This window comes from Rhinichthys klamathensis, unplaced genomic scaffold (assembly GCF_029890125.1).
Source record: "Rhinichthys klamathensis goyatoka isolate OS25496 unplaced genomic scaffold, OSU_Roscu_1.1 h1tg000098l_1, whole genome shotgun sequence".
NCBI lineage: Eukaryota > Metazoa > Chordata > Actinopteri > Cypriniformes > Leuciscidae > Rhinichthys > Rhinichthys klamathensis.
The window spans coordinates 4,616,359-4,639,193 of record NW_026606637.1 but is presented as its reverse complement, the minus strand read 5'-3'; the positions used below and the strand labels follow the sequence as shown (position 1 = coordinate 4,639,193).

Here is a 22,835-nt window from a genome sequence, read left to right as displayed (position 1 = left end):
GACTTGACTTGACTTGACATCACAATATTCCTTATTTAAATAATTCCCACCCATAGACATGCACAAAAAAAGGTGAGGCCTGGTTGAGTTGCATTAGTAGTGTTGTCGCCATGTCCCAGATAATCTGAAACAGTGTTAATGGTAAGGGGCGTGACACAATCCAAAACATTAAAATAAACAGAGTGTTACTGACAGACTGGGAATTATATATAGGTGCTACAACAATGCAAAATATGTGAAAAATTGTGTTTTTGAACATTCAAGCATTAAAACGTCTCGGTTACTAACGTTACCTCGGTTCCCTGAGAGGGAACGAGTATTTCAAAAGTTACCTTACGCTATGTGAAAACTCCTTTTCTAGAGAATATTGAAGCCAAATTTTATAAACGCTGTGCAGCTGCACAGCAGACACATAGCTGAGCGTCTAGCACACTCATTGGCTGTGCTGCGGCAACTGCACGAACCTATGGCGAGTCGGCTAAGATGCGCGAACCAATCAGGTGGCTTCGTGCCAGAGCACGTCAGAGCCCGCCAGTATGGGCGTGGCTTATAGCTATATAAGCCCCCATTTTCGCCATAGAATTCAGGTTAAATCGAATGAAGCAATGCCCTGATCGAAGCACAGTAGCACGGCGGGTTACGCAATACTTGTTCCTTACTCTCAGGGAACCGAGGTTACATTAGTAACTGAGATGTTCCCTTTTGAGAGGTCTCTCGTATTGCATAAGTTAGCTTACGTTATGGGAACCCCTTTCAAAACGGTGTGCGTGCTTAAAAACTTCGCAAAGTTGGTTGGCGTTGCAGAAACTCGATGGCGTGTCTGATTAAAACACATGGACCAGTCCTTTGCTCTCTTTTATTTTAAGTTCAGGATGATTAAGTCTTAGGTAATTCACATGACATGAAGTTCAATAATTCACATGGAACTGATACACACGATGCCAATGGACAGATGTTAATGGATGGACAGTATGAACAGGATGTACAAGATGGTCTTTAGTCACTACAAACAATACAATAAAGGAAATCAAACTCATATAATTAATCAATAAACATATCAACAACATATACTCAATCTAAACAATTCAAATAAACAAATTCAAACAATACAATTAGCAAAACAAACTTACTTAACACATCCTAAGGAAAGGACATGGTTGGGTGTCCATTCAAACACCCACACCTCACCAATAGAAAAGAAACAAAGGAAGGAAGTGAGGTCTACTTATAGACCTCGACCAGGGGGTATATGGGTAATGTAGTGTAGTTTACTTGGAATTGTGGGATATGTCCCCAGAAAATATATACTCTGGCTGGGAGACAGTACGCTTTCTGAAGCATTGATCCTGAGACCTAGGCATTCTAGATGGCTGAGGACCCAGGATCTGTGAGTTCTTAACTGCACCTCCGATTGGGCCATAACCAGTCAATCGTCGAGGTAGTTCAACACTCGCTGTCTCAGGGGGGTGAGGGCTGCGTCCATGCACTTCGTAAACGTACGGGGTGCTAGGGATAGACCGAATGGTAGGACTGTGTACTGATAAGCCTGCCCCTCGAAGACGAATCTCAAGAATGGCCTGTGATGGGGTGTTATCTGAATGTGAAAATAAAGGCTGATTTATACTTCTGCGTTGGACCTACGCCGGAGCCTCTACGCTATAGACTACGCGTTGGTTTTCATTTATACTTCTGCGTCGTTGTCCGCGTTGACGCGCAATTACACATGCAGAGGGAGCATGTAAAAGCCGGGGAGCGGTTCTAGCAGACCAATCACAGCGCTTGCGGTAATCGTAGAATTGACGCGTTGTTACATTTTTGGAGAGGTGCACGTCAGGGTACACCGAAGGGTACGCGCGCTACACACAGCCTACGACGTAGCTACGGCGTGAGTTCGACGCAGAAGTATAAATTGGGCTTAAGCATCTTTCAGATCCACTGAGAAAACCAATCCCCTGGGCGAATCTGCGCAAGGATTTGTTTGGTTGTCAACATTCTGAACGGGCGCATCATCAGCGCTTTGTTCAGGGGCTGGTTGCATAAACATAGCTATTATGTTAAGACAGTGTCTAAAGTTCTAGTGTGACCCACTATCAGTTAGTCTGGGGCAGCCAGTCTTACTTTTCGGTATCAAATTAGGCTAATCTACGTTTTTATGTAACTGACTTAAAAAAAACTATAAACAGTCTTAAAGAATTTTGTTTTTAATGTCTAACTCGTAAGACTAGTCTTAGTGGTTTATGCAACCGGCCCCAGGTGAGATCTAAGATGGGCCTGAGGCCGTCATCTTTCTTTGGAACGAGGAAATAGCGACTGTAAAAGCCTGACTTGCTTAGTGATAAAGGGACTGGCTCTACAGCTCCTTTCACCAACAGTTTTGACACTTCGAGGGGACTGGGAGACGTGTAAAAGGCTTTTTGGAGGGTGGTCCGGTCGCGGCGGGACTCAAACACGCTCTTTTCCTTCCTGTCATTTGGGCTAGGAAGGCTTCCGAGGCTCGGGGTCCAACACAATCTTCGGTCGGGGTCACTGGCGGTCTGGGAACTGCTGTCGTCTCGCTGAACGACAGCGGTGACGGACTTCAGCCGTTTAGGCGGGGCTGAGAGACCGGCGGCGCTGGCTTTGCAAAGGTGCGTGGCCACTGTCTCTTCGAGGGGGGGAATTTTCTCATATCCTTTCTCCACAGTGCGGTCGACAGTCGAGAGTGTTGAGGAGTTGGAGGGTTTGAGACAAGCTGAATGCGGCGCTTTCCACGACTTTGTTAGCTCGTTGTGTACCTCAGGAAAGAAAGGGGTGGGTCTCTGCTGAGGGGCCTGTCGGCACCCTTGCAGGAATCATTCATCCAGCCTGCTTCACGTGGGTTTCTCGGGCCAATCGAGCCCGAGGTCTTTGACGGCCTTAGTTAGCAGCACACGGAGAAGTTCAGAGTCAAGGCTGGCTCTCACGCCGCAGCAAGGGAAAGGCTGTCATCCTTCTCTTCCTCCTCATCTGATCCCCCTAAAGAGAGGGGTGCTGGTCTGCCTGTGTAAACAGGACCAGCGAGGAGGTTTCTCTGGGTGAGAGCGAGGCATGCGGGGACTGGGCCGGTGTGTGCTCGCTTACATCTGTCCGCTCTGGCATTCTTTGTCTGCGGCGCTTCTTCTTGCGCGGCCCGTGGGGTCGACGTCGGCGAAGCTGGCCAGTCGAATCTGCAGGGTGGCGAGCGCCATCTCATCGCACTCTGGCCAGCCACCCCTAGAGTGTGCAGCTTCAGCATGGTCACGGCACAGACAGGAAGCGCACAAGATGTGACGATCCGCGCCGAAGAGAGGGCTCTGCACGATGCGCATGTGTCTCGAGGCATTTGAAACAACGTCTAGAAAATTGCTCTTTTAGATAGTGGGTCGCAGCGGCGAACACACTAAGTTTTGCTTAAAATAATATATGCACGCTGGATAGCACAGCAGAAAAGCGGGTTAAAAGCGGCATCCAGTGAAAACCAGGAAGCTGGCGTCCTCAGAGCTGCTTAGCAGGTGGCTTGTTCCGCTGAAGGCTTTTCGACGGCGGCGGTGAAGGCTTCTCAACCAAAGGTCAGTAACTTGCTGAAGGAGATTAAATCTGAATTCTATGGTGAAAATGGGGGCCTATATAACTATAAGCCACGCCCATACTGACGCGCTCTGGCGCGAAACGACCTGATTGTTTCGCGCATCTTAGCCGACTCGCCATAGGTTCGTGCAGTTGCCCCAGCACAGCCATTGAGCGCGCTAGATGCTCAGCTATATGTCTGCTGTGCAGCTGCACTGCGTTTTCCCATAGCGTAAGCTAATTTACACAATACGAGAGACCTCTCGAAAGGGAAACTGTTAGACCCCAAAACACATACGACACATAATATGGCCTCTTTATTAAGATCTTACCAGAAAAAGTTGTGGAATTTTATTTTTACATTTAAAATGGTGTGTGTAGTTTTAAATATATATATATATATATATATATATTTTTTTTTTTTTCTGAAGTCATAGTGAACTGTAGTCATGATGAACTCCTGTTCACATCCATTAAAATTTATGTAAATCAGGTGGCCAGTGCCAACATTTCTCCTTTTTTTCAAAGAAGAAAAACAATCAAACAAGTTTGGCATAACATGAGGGTGACAATTAGTTCTTTTTAATAGCCAACAATGTCATAACAAAATCATTGATGGTATTTCTGAGCATAACCCTGAAGCTGAAGTGTTGCTTGAAATTTTTTTAATGTTCTTCAAAACATGTCAAAACACAGTGTCTAGCACAGGTTATCTCATAAGATACTTCACCTATTTTAAGTGTAGATATTTTTACAGTCATCTAAATCTTATTTCGTTATGCTGTCAGAATGTACCTGGGCCCTCGTAACATAAGATATGTCAAGATGAGAAGGTTTATATCTGGTAAAGCAGAATTCTGAAGTATAACCCATATGTTTTTTTTGTTTTTGTTTTTTTTTGATTAAAAGGGAATATATCATTTAAAAGAAAACTTTTTAAACTGTTTTATATATTTATGATGTATATTTTTTAGCATGTAAGCTGGATGGTAACAAAAAAACAGTACATTTATACTACATAAATAATAATATTCACATTTGTCTTATAGAGAAAGAAAAGAAGATAAAAAGATGGACATTTAGTGTGTTTTTTTATTTATTTTATAATACTTTATAATAGTAGAGAAGTAGATTAGAGTAAACCAACAGGTTCAGTTACATGAGGAGAAGTTGTTATGAGTTTGAACATCATGAACTTCTGGTGTGAAATGACACATTCCACACACCCTCCCTATAAAAAGAAACACACATGCTTTTTTACCTTTTGATACTGGTGTTGGCCCACACAATCAGATGTTCAGATGTTTATGTCGTTTGAGAGACTGATGTTGGCCCAGGCTGCGTTCCAGTCCACTTTTAGACACGCACTTGCGAACTTCCCTAAGCACTTCCCCTCGGGGGAATCCCTGCCGCCATTTTGAAGTGCGTTCCACTTTGTGAAGTGAACGAGGGAAGTTTATATGGACAGACACTCGTTCCCTCGATTTAGACCGAGGGAGCGAGTCTACTTCATATGAACACTTCAGGCATCTAAATGTCCCACAATGCAGTACGATTGTGACGTAACCACAGATCGTCTAATCACCACCACAACAAAACACTCTATGATATATTAATTATGATTTATTTATTTATTTTAAAATAACCCAAACACACTTATATACATGTGGATGCTGCATTAAACAAATTCTTAAAGGGGAAAAAAGTAAATAATAAATCAACTCATAGCTGATTCAAAGTGATCAAGTGCTTAGGACGTTCCAGTTCAGCTCATTGCGGTTTCCGCCAGTAGTGGGCACTCGTGCAACGTAAGCAATGACGTATATCCGAGTGAACGAGACGGAGGAAAGTTAGCGAGTGAAGGGCATGACCATTTTGGACTGGAACGCAGCACCAGTATTAAGGCCAAAAACATGCTTTTACTTACATCCACACCACTAGGTGCCAGTAAGTCCAAGACGAATGCCAGTGTAAAAACTTGTAGTTTATTAGTCCTAATATGATCTGAGGATGGTTCTAAATAATCTTGTGCCTAAAGATGTGTAAAAATTAACCTTGTTAAAAAAAAATTGTTTTTTAGTGTTAGGAGGAAAGGTGTTTAGTCAACTCGACAATGAGCACAATTATTAATAAATATTATACATTATTCTTATTATTCTTGTCATTCTTGTCAAAGTGCTCATAAAGATTTATATACAGGGTGTGTAAAATTTGCCCCTTATATTTTGTGTTGCCCCTCCAGTTCTATCATTTTATTCCCTGCAACTGGGTGTGTTATTTTAGATACGCATTTCGTTTTCAGTTTAATGGAAATGTTCATCATTGTTCATTCGGTCTAGGACAGGAAATATTGCATTTTGACTTTAAACCGAACAAAAAATGTTGATGCTCAGGTTCTAGAGGGCAATGTACATACTCACCTGTTCATTGGAAATTAATATCCTCATCCTTCCCCCGTCCTGGGCAAGTATTTAAAGATTCCGTTGAATCTGACAAAGTCACGACTAAGCATTTGCTTTTGTGTCTTGTCCTCCACTTCTACATTTGAGACCTTGTCTAGGACAGAACTATGTCTTTCCGCTCTAATTCCAGAACCATCAGTGTTTATGGAGGTGCCGGTGGTCGAGGAACCCGGATATCCTCGTCCCCTGCTGGGTCTCTTCACTCTTCTCCAATGAGATTCAATCTGGGTGAGAAGACCACCATGCAAAATTTGAATAGCCGCCTAGCCTCTTACCTAGAGAAGGTGCACTCACTGGAGAATGCCAACGCTGATCTAGAAACCAACATCAGGGAATGGTATGACAGTCACACTGGTGTCACATTCAATCACTCCGTTTACCAGGACACCATCAATGACCTGAGAAATGAGGTGAGTTCACAGTGGAGTGGGGATCTCAGGATCTTCAGTGGATCACCTGACATGCTATTTGAGAAATGAAAATGTATCCAGACATGGCATTAGTGATATAATATACAATAATAAATATTAAGAACTCAAACTTAAAAATCTTGAAATTTAAGTTGAAAATCTGAATTTTAAGTTGAAGTAGGCCTATTCAAATTACTAAACCAAGTTACTTTAAAAAAATAAAAATACATGTACTGCGTTAGATTCAACTGGGTCATATCACTTGCATATTGTTGTCCTATTGTTAGTTTAACTGCTTCTATTGTTCTCATTTGTAAGTTGCTTTGGATTAAGCATCTGCTAAATGAATAAATGTAAATGTAAACCTAAAACTGAAATAAAAATTAATTAAAGCTAAATAGGAACCTAAAAAAACATATAACAAAATATAGATAACTTTATTACAATTACTAAAACGTTTGTTATTAACACTAATTGACAAGTCAGGGTTAGGTTTAGGGTTGTGGGTGTGATGGGATCTAGACCAGTGTTTCTCAAATGGTAGGTCGCACGGAAGTTTTAGGTGAGTAGTCAAAGAAACAACAAACCTAATTCTATGTTTAGTGATGCGAAACCTTTATTTTGAAAGACGTGCGTAAAAGCAAAATCATGGAATGCAACGTCGTTATGTTGTCAATTAGTCAATCATAAGATCCACAATACGATGACGACTCCACTTTAGTTTTTCCTCCTGGCCATGATGGATCGTACAAAATCTCATCTCAGCACTTTTGATGAATGGCTATGCTATTTATAATTTGTAGGGGATTTGTGGAGTATAAGTCTTTATTTTTTAAGTCTAAAGATACAATTAGACCCTTGGGGTAAGATGATCTAGGCCTGTATATTAATAATATACAAAGAATATATAAAAGTTTTTATTTAAGGTTAAAGAATTGAATTCAAATGTGAGTCCAATGGCCAAACCAGTTGAGAACTATTGATCTAATGTGCTTAGACATCAAGCATCACGTTAGTTTAGGCAGGCCACGTTAGCCAGCTGATAGGTGATAGCTGATTGATGTACCAATCCAGTGTCGACATCTACCACAGCGGCAAATTCTCATTACTTCAGCACTCCCTCCTCCAACCCCAACTCCACCCAACCGAACTTTTTTTTCCGTACAGGTCACTACATTGCAAGCATTTTCTATCGTGTATTTGAGAATTGTAATTATGCATACTGGTTCTGTTCTGTACCCCAGGGGGGTTTGACTTGCTGCTCTCCCTGCTCTATCCAGGCATAGCTGCATGGACAGGCTTGGGAGTTTTGCCCAGAACAGAACCATACCGCCAACAACTGTATGCTATAATTGTAATAAATGTGTATACTTGGCGAAGTGGTCCTGTCTGAAACAGATAGAACACGTTTTGTTGTCAGATTTGGCTTTTGTTCCACATACTGTGGTTGAATTCCACAGATACCGAAAACTAGTTTTAAAAATAAAATGACTCCAGGTGGCAGACTGTTTATTGTGCAATTAGACTGTTTTTTTTTTTTCTTCTAATTTGGAATTCAGTGTTCTGGGGGCGTATTTTCTGCAACCTTCTTAAAAGACTGACATCTTTGACACCTACTATTTGTGTAATCAACTGTATAATACTCCTTTTTTATGGCAGATTCAATCAATTTCCCAAGACAATGCCTCAATCATCCTGACTGTGGACAATGCCAAACTGACTGCTGAAGACTTCAAACTAAAGTGAGAAACTAAATTGACATCTTGCAAATAATTGATTTAATTGGTCATTTATTGGCTATTCATTTTGTGAAACATCGCCTCAGGTATGAGAATGAGCTCGCTATGAGAAGGAACATTGATGCTGACATCGCCAGTCTGAATAAAATTCTGGATGGGTTTAGCTTGCATCGGTCGGATCTGGAAATACAGATTGAGGCTCTGACGGAGGACCTCATCATACTGAAGAGAAACCATGAGGAGGTACAATAGATGACACACATTTCTCATCTTAACCTGTCTCATTGAAGAATCTTCAGTTGGGTTATGCCTGTTCTGCCTCGTATTTTTGTAAAAACTCTTATTTCTAATCATCCCCATATATATATATATACCAATTGGCTTCATCACTATGTCTCCTCTCCACCAGTAAGCTGGTGTGTGGTGGGCGTTCTGGCACAATATGGCTGCCGTCCCATCATCCAGGGGGATGCTGCACATTGGTGGTGGTTGAGGAGATCCCCCCTTCTATTCCCCCTCCCCGCTTTGAGTGCCGAGAAAAGCGCTATATAAATTTAATGAATTATTATTATTATTATTATTTCATTTAATTAAAATGGACAGAACACAGTCGATTGGTGTTCCGTTCCATAGTGTATTATTATATTCTAAAACAGCAAATTCTAGCTTGTAAACAGCAATGATATTTCCATGACAGGATTTCTATTCAGGGCTTTGCCCATGAGACTGGCCATTCAGATATTCCACCCACAAATTGATTCCTGTTTTACTCAAAGCTGTTATATAAGCCCAAGTAAGTTGGAAACATTTCCACTGAACTGTATACAGTAAATATCACCATGGTGGTGATGTGGTATGAGGGTGTGATTAAGACCAAATAAAGCATAGCTTGCAAGCTAACCGGTTAGCCTGCATACGGCTAGCTGATTAGCCTGCTGGCTTAGCATGTACAAGTTACACTACTTCACCACCATGATTTATCCTACTACTAGCTTAGCTACCACTGCTACAAATGAATGAATATTTTTATATCTAGAAGATTTTGCATAGGGTTTTGAACTGCTACCAACACTGCACAGCATCTGTCTTTTAAAATGAATGATTTTCAGTGGCGTTGTTGCTGCAAATCGCAGGGGGGCCGTCCCTAAGACCATTGTGCTTTGTGCCAAGATGTGTAAGTCATTATGGAAACATATAAGGATTCTGTTTCATATACGGGGTCATTCCTGAAAGGCCCATTTAATTCAAAAGTAAAGACATGGATCTTCTCTCAGTGTGAGATTCCACCACTCCTCACATTCCAACCTTCCCACAAACAGAAGGGCACACACCCTGGTACACACTGAACACAGGACAGCTAAAACCTGTGGAAAATACAGGCCTGGAACTGATATCCAAATATAAGATTACCTCATATTGTAAAGTAACACACACACTTCAAATACCATATACAGTAATATAAAAAGGGATACGTTTGCAGGAAGTTTCAGCCATGCTGCTTTTTTTATCACAAATACAGTAAATTGTGAAATAATTTTATTTCTATTTTATTTTCTTGTATTCCCTGTATATGGCAAAGATGAATTTTTAGAAGATATGTTTATTCTTGTACTCAAGAAACCTTTATTATTATTATTATTATTATTATCACAGTTGAAAATAGTTGTGCTGCATTTTGTAAAATTACAAAAATGTCTTTGTTGTCATCAATTTTAAAATCATAGTGATCCCAAACTTTTCAACATGTCATGTACATGTTTTCTAAACTTAATGTAGATGGAAAGAAAGTCTGTTTAAAGTATTTTCTTTTGATATCTTTTGCTTAAAAACAATTGAAAGGCACATTCTGAAAATGAGAGGTTAGGTCACTTTAGCGTTCGTTTTAGAGATAGCAGTTTCCACACCAAAACACACAGGGTCATTAAGAGTGTTCCTTCCTTCCTTCCTTCCTTCAATTTTTCTTTTTTTCCAGTTCTTCTGCTGCCAGCTCTGCTGGGGATTTTCCGTCCCATTACATCATTTTAAACTAATATCACTAGGCCTCTTCTTGGGTCTACGAAATGTCATCATTCATGTATAAACACAACTAGGCGCACACATAAACCTAAAAAAAAACTTTTAAAACTTGTAAAAATATATATTTTTAGTAAACAAAAACAACAAGGGGAAACTACACTTTTTCCTGAAATCGTTCAGACATGTTTGGGATTAAAAGAACAGGCTTATCCCACCACTCCCACTTCTTTTTTATTCCCATTAAATAGAAAATGAATACCATGTCTGGATCATAATACAATTTATCTCTGTCTCAGTGCCAAATCACATACTTTTTTATATGTGTTTTCACAGAAGATGTCCTGCATGGCTGGAGTTCAGGTGAACGTTTGTGTGGATGCAGCGCCCTCTACGGACCTGAACCAGGCCGTCGACGAGATGAGACTACATTATGAGCCTATGACTGAGAAAAACCGTCAGGAGCTGGTGTCCTGGTGTGAAAGCAAGGTGAAGTTAAAACCACAAAGGCATTTGTTCTTGAGTAAATTCATTATTATCATTAATTATTATTTGGGGGGAATTGTACCGTGCTTGACTACTATAAAACTGAATAGGCTTGCACTTTTACTCAACTACAATTCCAAGGAAATAATCATATTTTTTATGCATTCAAATTACAATGTAGAGTACATATTTAGCAGGTCATAATGACTTTAAATGACTTCTTCTTAGAAAAAAAAGGCATAATTTTAATACTTTAAATACTTTAAATTTAATTTGGACATTTTGACACAATACCCATGCCTGAAAATAACTGATTTCAATTTTAATCACATAGCTCATCTGTGATTAAAGGCATAGTTTTAGTTAACCCAAAAATGAAGATGCTGTCATAATTTATTTACTCACCCTCAAGTAGGAAGATATTTTGAACAATGTCTGTATACAAAGATGATGACTATGGCCCTATTCCATAAGTCATTGGGGCCCATCAACTGTTTGGTTACCCATATTCTTCAAAATATCTTATTTTGGGTTCAGCAGAAGAAAGAAATTCATACAGGTTTGTAACACCTTGAGGGTGAGTAAATGATGACAGAATTTTCATTTTTGGGTGAACTAACCCATTAAAAGAATAAAATATTATTTTATAGTGGGATGTTAGGATGCGTGTGATGTCATAGTTGTTGATTTTGTTGGTGTTGGTGTTAACTGCAGATCACCACAGTGCAACAGGAGGTGGTCACACATAATGAAGAGCTTCAGAACAGCAGAAAAGAGCTGAAGGAGTTGGCAAGGTCCTTACAAAGACTACAGATTGAACTGCAGACCCATGAGAGCACGGTAAACCAACACACCCTTACAAACACATTCATTTTTATAGCAAAAAATAGAGTTGTGGTTTAAATCGAAGAAGCAATGCAGAAAAAGTCTGTGGCAACATGTCTAGGAAGAACATGTGTGCCAGGCTGTTTTTTTGGTGTTTTTTTTTCTGTCCATGAGCTCCAGCCTCTCCCCCTCTAGTTCACCAACCAGCACTCTGCCAGCTTTAAGACTTTAAGAGCAGTCAGGGGAAATGTCGTGTAATTTCCTATGCTTACACATTTAGAAGAACAAGAGATAGACTGTTTAAATAGAAGATAGCGTCTCAAAAGTGTGGGTTATTAGCACTGTTTATATATTCTGCCCTAATGCACCCAATAACATCAAAAAACACTGTGTGTCCACAGCAAAATAAATATAATTAAATAATTTATAAATACATATTATATATAAAACTATTATGCATAATAGTATATAAAATACAAATATATAATATAATATAATATAATATAGGCTAATATAATATAATAATAAAATATAACATAATATAATATATATCAAATATATTATGTATTTAATGGTATTATATATTTAATTATTTATATATGACTATCCACAGAGGTCAGCTCTTGTCGGGGAACTGAAGGGCACACAGGCCCGTTACGGGGACCAGTTGGCTAGGCTTCAGACCACTGTCACAGGCCTGGAGGACCATCTTAGTCAATTTCATGCTAAAATTGGCATCAACAAACAAGACTACGAAGCGCTGCTGGAGGTAAAGAGCAGACTGGAGCGTGAGATCGCTGAGTACATGAGACTGCTGGATGGAGATGAAAGGTGCTGCTCGTGGAATTAATTTCTTAATTTTGATATCTTGTGATTTAGTGCATAGACTGATTTAGAAGTTAGAAAGCTTTACTGACACCAGCTCTCTCTCTTGTTTTTTACAGAGAGTCCCACAGTAAGTGACTATTTTACAATAAAAACATTTTTTGTATAAATGTATTGCATCACTATGAAGCTTTGTAGTGCACTGCTAATTGACTATCTCTCATTGTCTATTTTTAGAAGTTGCCACCAAAATGATCACAGTGGTGCAAACTGTTGTGAATGGGAAGGTTGTGGAGAGCAGCGAGACCGTGGATGTTATTGAGAAAAAATGACTCATCTGCTCAAAAACACATTGACTTCAACTGACGACGTCACATGTCTTATAATGCCTTACTGTAATGCACAATCACACAATTAATGAAGAATTTGGAAGTTTACCTTAGATTGTGAACATGATTATATGAATGTAATTTAGTTTTGTCCTGTGCAAACTCTTTCAGCTCTTTGTTTCCCGGTGTTAAATGACAATCAAATATGCCTGATGTACTGCAAGCATCCACAAACCCTCAAAATGTATCATTATCTTTTCAGAAACAAAATAGGGATCAAGAAACAATAATTTATCAATAAACACTAAAAAGATTTAACATGAGACAAATCACAGTCGTGTTTCTGCTCCATCAATGATTTTATTCTTAACAATAGTGCAGCACAAGGCCTGAAGACTGGTGTGACAGGTGTAGATGGGCACTCTTTGATGGTGTTTGGCGTTTATTTTGTACTAGATGACACCACTTTCCCATCAACAATGTCTTCAACAATGGTCTTCACCATGACGGTTTTGGTAGAGGTGCTGCTGCTGCTGCTGCTGCTCACTCCTCCTCCTCCACTGAAACTGATAATGGTGACAAAGAGAGAATATGTTAATGCATGTTCCTCAGAAATAATCAAAACCCAATGACAAACACACACTCATTTTACAGTATCACTATCAATCTTCCACCACCTCCTACCTGCTTGCTTCTCCATCCATCAGTCTCCTATACTCAGCGATTTCCATCTCCAGCCGGGCCTTGATGTCCAACAGCATTATGTAATCCTGAGACTGTCTGTCTGTGTCAGCTCTGAGACGAACAATCTGCTCCTCCAAACTTGTTACGTGAGCCTGCAGTTGAGTCAGCTGGTTGGAGTACCGAGATTGTGTGTCCCTAAGAGTTGCCTCAAGAGACCCTTTCTGTAAAATAAGAGTGGAAGTGCTGAGTATTTATTAGTGCAGAGTGGAATATTTATGTTTGGTAAAAAATGGCAGACGTTCAACCAGGCTGCTGAAAAACTGTATTAACCAGCAAAAGATAGAATTGCCATTTTTTTCAGGTCTCCCTGAATGGTCAGGATTATCTGATTTGCGGGTTTCAGAGGGGTTTTGGGTACTTGTCGACCTGGCTGCCAACTAAACAAACAGAACACTATCTTGGCCAGGCTGGGAGACCAGTTCGCCCAATGTAGCTTTAAACAGCTAAGACCTGTTGAGAATGGTTTAAATTTTTTATTTCAGCAGCCGCTACCATATTGCTATAGATGTATCCCAACACACTCACACACACTTACTTTACTGAGTTCAGATTGTAACTCGATCTCCAGGCCCTGAAGGGTGCGTCGAAGCTCTGTGATTTCAGACTTGGACATTTGTAGGGTCTCTGTATTGGCCTCAACCTCCTTAATCACTGTCTCTGACTGCAGATAAATAACATTCAGAGTTTCGTCAAGCATCTCTAAAGAATAAAACTTGATTGTTCTAGTTTTGGTTAGTTCAGGAAACACAGATTTATTTGGCCTCTTCTACCTTGGTTTTGAACCAGGACTCTAGTTCACGTCGGTTTTTGGCAGCGACACCCTCGTACTGCTCACGGATCTCAGCCATCACACGGCTCAGATCTTCCTGAGGAGCCGCATCCACCTCCACGTTCACCGAACCAGTCATTTGAGTGCGCATGGCAGCCAGTTCCTACAAAGAGAAGAAGAATTCAAGATGATTTATATATATGGACCCTGAGGCACATTCCTCAGATTTAAAGTGCTTTTCAGCCCCACATTTGAGTGCCTTGTTAGTTTATCTCATGGCAAGGTCAAAGGAACATGTCTGTTTTGGCTAGATCAAAAGATTGATTTGGACAGGTTTTTCAGTGGTTTACCTCTTCATGGTTCTTCTTGAGGAAGATAATCTCCTCCTTTAAGCCCTCAATCTGCATCTCCAGGTCTGATCTTGACAATGTCAGCTCATCCAGGAGTCTCTTCAGCCCAGCAATGTCTGCTTCCACAGACTGACGCATGCCCAACTCATTCTCATACCTGAATGGGCAAACCAGAGAAGCTTATTAGCAACTTTTAACCAAAGTAAGAGTAAAATAAGTTTCATAAACTGCAGGCTTGGATTTACTTGTTCTTGAAGTCGTCAGCGGCTAATTTTGCATTATCAATGCCCAGGTAGACTCCTCCATTGACACGGGTGGCATCTTGAATCTGTCAGAGACAAGAGAGCATTCAAACAATGAGGTTTTTGCAAATGCACAGCACATTTAGCTTCCAAATAGACACAAAATGCAAATACTGTCTGATACACCCATGTAATTGTGCACTTTTATGCAAAATTTTGTGAAGCAACCGTGACATACACATCTGTACAATGCACTCAAATGGCTTTGTTTCATTTTGACATGCAGAAAACTCAATGAGGACATGACCACACCCATCATCCTGCAGCTATGGAATAATGCATTTCTTGTGCAAGAGATGTTGTAAAGTTTTACAGTAGCAGTACCTTATCCTGCAGGTCGCTGATTGTGGCGTAGTAGGCAGAGTAATCTCTTGCAGAAGGTGAGGTTTTTTTCTCCAGAAACTGCCTGATCTTCAGTTCGAGATCTGCATTGGCCTTCTCCAGGGAGCGCACCTTCTCCAGGTAAGATCCCAGACGGTCGTTCAGGTTCTGCATGGTTGCTTTCTCATTGACAGTCACGTTGAGGTCCATATCGCCAGCGCCACCACCAAAGCCACCACCAAAGCCTGCTCCACCACCAGCGCCACCACCAAAGCCATAACCTGCTCCACCACCGCCGCCACCACCAGCTGAAAAGGTTCTTGACGCAGAGGAGATACGGACACTTTGGCCTCCTGAACCCCCATACATGCTCCCAGCACGCATGCCGCCTGAGAGGCCACCTCCTCCGATGCCCATCGATGAAGACTGAGACATGCGTCCTAGAGAAGCACCCCGCATGGAGCCTCCACCGAAGCCCCCTCCAGAAGACACAAAACTACGGCTGCTGAAGGACGTCATTGCTGGGGAGCAGAGGAGAGAGTCTTTTTGCTGGAAGGAGAGGGAATGTGGTTCACAGACGAGGCTGATTGATTTTTATATGTTTGTGGGATGAGGTAAGGGGTGGGTGGAGGTGGAGATGGAGGAGGGGGTGAGGGGACAACATGAACTCAAAACTTAACTCTCCGCCCAGCAAATGCCTGGAGGCAGAGGATCTGGCAGGTGAAATGACATGAATTGTTGAATGATCTCTGAGAGCCCAGGGATATGTGCAAAAGACAAGACATATGCATATATCTTATCTCAAAATATGCATGCCTATAACTTGACAATGTTTTCACAGGACGTGATTGTCTTGATGTGAGGGACAAGATTTTCCCATGCATGTCTGCATAGTATCTCATGTTACTGCCATACGGTCTGTGTTACAGGCTTCATAACATGTGTGCTGACAGGATGATCTGCGCCTGCCAGCGGGGTTTCCAGGACAACAGAGTGCTGGATGTGATAAACACTTATAAACAGCAAGCTAAAAGCACACAGTGAAATGGTCTCTTGCACGTGGAATGCTGCCAGCTTCCCCAGAACAGACCTCCCTTTGTCTTTTCAAACATGAACAAAAAAAATAAATACCGAGAGAGAGAGAAAAACATTTTCCAAAGTGAACTTTTAAATTACTCAAGAGGCATCTGGAGACGTGCTAGCATGGTACCGCTCGTCTTGCGTAACAGTATTTTTCTGAGAGCTTTAAAAATGAGTCAGATATACGCCATTCCAGAAGGCTTTACTTCTATCTCAGGAAAATTATTGTATGCATAAGAAACTTTCAATTGAGGGCTGAAGCTTTGCTTTGGAAAGCATGACCATGAAATTCAACTAATTCCGTTTTCTCTTCAGTTAAAAATGCTGCTGCATGAAGTAGTAGTACATTAGTAGAGTAATTGCTAGTTTGAATGCATTTACAGAGGTTACATTGTTCTTTTGTATAGCTGTCATTACACAATCAAGTGAAAACAATGCGGCAAGGATAACTGAACACGGATCTAGTGTATGTATCAAGTAATTCATCAATTTTAAGTGAACATGCCTGCGGTTATAAGGTGATGAATGATGTGTTAATTTCATTAGATACTGAATGACAAGATAAATCTGATCCATCTGTTGGTTCCAAACAAGCTCTTACCTGCTTCCCTGCAAGCTCTGCTTTATTCAGATCATAAATTTAAACAAATTAGGATTAAACGATCACCTTGTTACTGCAAGAACGCTAGCTTTTTGATTTAAAAGACATATTTATGTGCACGCTTTTGTGAGCATGTCATGCGGGAGTTAATCTATGAGTAGTCAGCCTTATACTTTCACTGTGGGAATATACTTACAAAAGCAGAAAAAAAAATGTTCATTCAAGTGTGCTAGCTACTTTAAAACAACAACAAAAAAGAAAGTATACTTTCAGTCTACTTTTTACGTAGACTTCTCAGAAATATACTTAAATCACACTTAAGTATATTTGACTTATAATGACAGAAAAGTCGAATTACTTGTACTCCATATTGTAATCGAGATATAGACTACTTAAAAAGTATAATTAAGTATTGTAAGTATACTTGGCTTGTAGTTGTGTTTACGCTTTTTTCACATAGTTTTACATAATGTCTTGTAAACTTACATTTTCAAGTGTATATAGTAAAGTCAGCTTTGGGGTGGAATAGCTTAAATAAAACGTGTGGAACTGAACATGATCTTCTTTGTAGACAGTGATAATAACCCACAGAGAAACAGATAAAAATGTGGCTGATTTTATTGACAGTTCTTCCCAGGTGTAAGAGTATTGTGATTCATACTGGCTTCTATAATAAGCCATTACCTAAACCATTTTAAATCTCATTACAAAACATTAAGCCAAATAGGAAAAGGAGTAGGCCTGTGTGAATTTTTGTGTAGTCCACTGACTAGAGTGATGGAACTTTTGCTAAACTTTTGCGTTCATCAGAGAAACTTTGTGTTCACATGCAAAACTTCTATGTTCTCTCGCAAAAGTATTGCATTTCCCCGAGTGTGAGAAAAATATGAGATGGGAGGGAAAATTATACTTAAAAGGATAACGCAAACGCAACGCAAAGGTCTTGCCAGTGGATGCACTGTTTATCGGGGAACATAAACATTTGCAATACAATCCAAAAACACTGAAATATTTTTTTCATATATATAACGTTTTTACATCACAATGTCCCTTTAGAATAAATTTAAAGTTTCTCAGAACTTTTTTATAAATGAATGCAAAAACATTTACATGTAATAATACTTCATCCATCTTGTTTACACACATCAGAGTTGCATCAACAACACAGACACATCCACACATCAGATCCAGCACATCAGATCTAAGTGACAAGGTCCTTTAACCAACTAGGCTTCCGAACATCACGTTTAGGTCTAGTGTAATGAGTGTGTTTAGTGAGCAGTGTCCTCAGCTGTGTACTCAGGAGTAGTTGGTGTGCATGGAAATGCAGTGAAATGCACCCTTTGGCGAACAGTCATGTCAGTTGGTGGGCGCACAGGAAGACAGCCTTGTGTCTCTCTACAGCACCATTACCTGCCGGGTAGTAAAGAGAGGAACGAGGGTGATGAATATTCCTTCCTTCCAGAAAAGCAGCGAAAGCAGCAGACGTAAACTGAACACCTTTATCAGTAACAATACTCAATGGATTTCCATGGCGGCTGAAGACTGATGACAGAAACTAAACCACAGAATCCGTAGTGACATTGTGAGTATAGGCAACGCTATCTCACGACCAATTCGTACGAATTCGTACGAGTGAGTAAAATGTGACTGATTCGTATTTTCAAATATTTGGAATATTTTTTAATCGGATTAACCTGATGTAGCTAAATTAATATTACAATGAATCAATGAATCAGTTCGTCCAGTGAACACTTTTGATTACTCATTGATTCTAAGAAAAGGGTATTTTAAATAATTATTTTAAATAAAAATAATTATTTCTTAGCATGTACAGTGCTTAGAGCGTGTCACAAGATCAGAAATCGTTAAATTGACTTTGTTGCAAGCAGAGAATCAGAACCAAATACGTATTGTGCACAAGTTTTATTAACTAAATCACACACACAACTAATCTAAACACACATACACACAATCATACATGCATGGGTAAAACGGTAAGTGACAGAATGAAACCGGAAATGTTAAATGAAACTATGGAAAATATTAATTTAGCTATGAAAAGAACCATCAGCTTTCTTCTTTCAAAGCACCTCATTAAGAGGTGTCTGCTGCTTATTATTAAACCTCTGTTTAAAATGTGCGATACTTGCATCTCCTTTGCAGTGGAAGCAGTGTGTGACATCTTTGAAGAAGATCTCATTGGTTCTGTGAGTTGATGTGGTTGGAGTTGCAATTGACTTCTTCTGCATTGAATGAAGAAATTGAATGCATTGAATGACGAACTCGCAATGTTGTCCTTGACCCTGTTGTGGTTGAGAGAGTCCTCTCTTTCCTGAATGAGAACATGGCTGGTTGTAAGTCAAGGCCTGCTGCTCTGGGGCCTGGTGAGGCCACGCAGGACAGCAACCCAAAGATACAGAGAATGGCCTTTTTAACCTCTGAGGGTGTCCTCTCCGCCTAGGGGTCAGTGAGCCAATCGTACTTAAGCTTTCGAAAGGAAGGTTTTACTTTCCTTTGTCTCAAGCAGATCGTTTGCAAATGTAACTGGATTGGTTGCAGATGAAGAAACTATTAAAGATTCTTGTAATACTAATATGTTGCACAAGTATCAACATATGATATACACGATCATGCAGCTCATCAAAATACCAGTTTAACTTTGTAGATAACCAGAATGATACATATGCGTCCTTAATTAATCGAATAATAATGAAACATGCATTACAGGATTGGGCAAAAGCACTTTAAAAGAATGTGTGACCACATATGGAAACGGCATGCATGATTGTACATGTCTCAAGTGATTATTTGATGGAGTAGGAATAGAGTACCTTATCTCATAATCCTATCATGAAGTATGAATAGAATGAAAATGCAATAAGACACCATACCAGACAGTAATAACCAACGCTATCTCACGACCAATTCGTACGAATTTGTACGAGTGATTAAAAGGTGGCTAATTCGTACGAATTCGTGCGACCTCACTCGTACGAATTTGTACGATTTGTCTAAACCCACGTGATGGGTAGGTTTAGGGGCGGGGGCAGGGGTAGGTCATTAATATGAATTCTTAGGAATTGGGCAACTCGTAAAATATGCACGATTTAGCAAAAATCATACGAGTGAGGTCATATGAATTCATACGAATTAGCCACCTCGTAAAATTCATACGAATTGCCGTTAGATCTGGTTGTAATAACACATACACACATATCCTGGGATGCACGTTCATTTATAGAGTCAATTTATAGAGTATATCAGTTTGTCTATAAATGAATGCAGGAAAGTCTGTTTTAAGGGCTATGGGTCTTTCCTATGACCTGATTCAAATGACTTTAAAATGAGCTCTGCATTCTTTTAAGTCATAAAACCATGGCAACCAGAGGTCTGGTTTTATTACCCTTGGGGGGATGTCACAGACACCTTGTTATGGGGTCGTGAGGGGTTTTAAAGATTATTTGTTAAATATAACAAATACTTGTGATTTGTCTCAGTCGTTACATCCTTAACAGACAGTTCCAGTCACAGTTTATAGTACGGCAACAACTCAACATTTAGTCCCTTGCGTGAAGGAGGCCAACCTTAAGAAATCTGCATGCGAAGTTTGGTTAGAGCAAGGCGAAAAGCACATGCAGCATCAACATCAGCAGCAGACAGAGAATTACAGGCAGCAGATAGAAAAGCAACAAACTCCTCATCAACAACATAAACAGGAGCTGGAGCAACAGCATTATCTGCAGGAGAAGCAGGTAATGGTAATTAAGCAGGGGTGAAAACCCTCCGCTGAAACAGTATGACCTAAGAACAGCAGACTGGTTTGCCGGAAGCAACACTTGTCTTTATTGAGCTGCAAGCCAGCAGCTTAATTGTAAGTCAGCTTGAGGTGCTTTGTCATTCATAGACATGTCACGTTCGTAGATGGTAATGTCACCCACCTAATTTTTAACCCCTGATAAACCTGTCATCATCTTCTGAAATGCCGTGGCTGCTGAAACCAATCCAAAAGTTGCATTACCAAAAGTAATAAAGGCTGTGAGGTCACGACTGTCCTCATGCAGCAGCACTTGGTAGTAAGCATTAGTCAGGTCGATGGTTGAGAAAACAGTAAAACCTTTTAGAGCAGAGAGTATAGTCATCCATGTGTGGCAATTGAAAGAGTCCACGATCATTGCTTTATTTGGCACATCCTAATTTTACCAAACTTTTTCTGCGTAACAACAATTGGTGACACCCATGCTGAGGCGACAATGCGTTCTATCACCCCAGCTCTGACAGGCAAAGTTTTGGCAAAGATATTGTACCTGTGTTAGGCAATGAGTAGAAAATCGGTTGTCCCTCTGTACTAAGGCAGTGAAGGTCAGGCATCCCCTGTAGCATCAATAACTGTAAAGATCCACTACCATGTGTTGAAAAAACTCGGGCAAGGCATGTTAGCAACAGCCATCTTCGTGAGCATCGACAGTGCAAAAAATGCCTAATCCTTGTAGTGGAAATTTTAATGATATTCATTGATCTTTAGTAAAATATAGATGATTCAAAGAATGTCACATGTGTGTCTCTCACTTGTAGTGAGAGAAGATTCTGTTTATGTACCTGGGGAGGCAGAAGAGGGAGACACTCCAGAGAACAGATGAACAAGGACCTCTGACCTAGATGTCAGAAGGCCATTTTGGGTGCAGGGGGGCTTATTGGGCCAACTAGTGACGTCTATGGAAAACTACTGGGAGGAAGGCTCTGGGGGGAAGAAGGCCTTGAAACTAAGATAAAAGCTAGTTCAGTCTGTCTGGGGGGTGTGTCACTCTTCTGCACAGGGTAACAACTGTGTATTAGACTGCTCCTATTCTTGCAAGAATAAATTCTTCTATTTTATATAATTTGACTCTGAGTGTCTCTTACGCAGTGATGTTTGCTTGAGATGAATTTTTGCCACAACAGTTTTGGTGTCAGAAGTGGGATTCCTAGACATGCCTCCTGGACCTGAGATCGGACGGTGTTTGGCCACCTGGACTAAGTAAGTTCCAGCTCTACCTCGTAAACTTGAGAGAGAGGGGCCGACCGATATCAGGGCCGGGAGAATCGACCACTGGAATCTAAAGAACCCGCAGGTGGCAACAGAAGCATCTCTGGTAAGAGACAGTTCAATTTATTTTCTTTTGGGTAAGTTAATTAAATTCAGTTTAATTGGGGAGAAGAGTGAAATTGAACCATATTGGCTGAAGGCTGTTTCTGTGGTACGTAATCTGAGATTAATTGAGATCTATATAGATCAAGAGATTTCAAACAGATACGAGGGAAAATCTGAGATTAATTGAGGTCTGTAACAGAACAAGAAATTTCAAGCAGATAAATAATCTGGGATTAAGTGAGAACTGTAACAGATCAAGAGATTTCAAACAGATAGGTACCCTGAAAATTAGTTGTTCCACGACGGAGCAAATTGTTTTTAGGTACTGAGGCTAATTAGGGGGAACCAGAATTTTTTGGTAAACCGTAATTAGGAGGGCACTAATAGTGCAACCCGACCGATTTGGGTTAAAAGAAAAGAATCGGATTTGTTTAGGGACGCCTAACAGATTAAAGAAAACGCGCGTTGAAGAGAAATCCACAGAGAACAGAAAACAGCCAGTATGGGGATGTCTCAAAAGCAAGCTTACCAAATTTGATACACCGGTTTTCTGTAGAACTAGGAAAGTATGGGGGGAAATGTATATTTTAGATATTGAAAAAACTGAGAAAATACCATGATTTTCCCAGGGAGGGAACACTGAGCACAAATAGACTAAGAGTGTGCGAGAATCAGTGGAACAGGGCAGCGGGACAAAAGGTTGTTGTGGCTGCGTTCAACATGTGTGTAAAAAATGTGAACAGATAATGGATTGTTCAGTTGAAGATAAAATGTCGAACTGCCAGGAGAAATAATGTTTTTTACTTCTTCATCCAGTAAATGGATGCATGACATTAGATGTCTATAGAACTTAAATTTATATGACAAGGATTGAAGTGGCAAGA

The 22,835-nt window shown here is 40.3% G+C and overlaps 2 protein-coding genes across 2 annotated transcripts; one reads left to right on the top strand and one right to left on the bottom strand.

Moving 5' to 3' along the window:
• The first annotated feature begins 6,130 nt into the window (after positions 1-6,130).
• krt98 (keratin 98) lies at positions 6,131-12,872 on the top strand. The gene is made up of 8 exons (XM_056252749.1): positions 6,131-6,436; positions 8,096-8,178; positions 8,262-8,418; positions 10,525-10,677; positions 11,389-11,514; positions 12,113-12,330; positions 12,444-12,454; positions 12,562-12,872. The coding sequence occupies exons 1-8, from the start codon at positions 6,134-6,136 to the stop codon at positions 12,654-12,656; spliced, it is 1,146 nt and encodes a 381-aa protein (XP_056108724.1). The 5' UTR covers positions 6,131-6,133; the 3' UTR covers positions 12,657-12,872.
• A 121-nt stretch (positions 12,873-12,993) lies between these two features.
• krt15 (keratin 15) lies at positions 12,994-15,716 on the bottom strand. The gene is made up of 7 exons (XM_056252748.1): positions 15,143-15,716; positions 14,762-14,844; positions 14,517-14,673; positions 14,168-14,329; positions 13,933-14,058; positions 13,338-13,558; positions 12,994-13,219 (listed from the first exon to the last, which is right to left on the bottom strand). Exons 1-7 carry the CDS (start codon positions 15,656-15,658, stop codon positions 13,096-13,098), a joined length of 1,389 nt encoding a protein of 462 aa, XP_056108723.1. The 5' UTR covers positions 15,659-15,716; the 3' UTR covers positions 12,994-13,095.
• Positions 15,717-22,835: the final 7,119 nt, after the last annotated feature.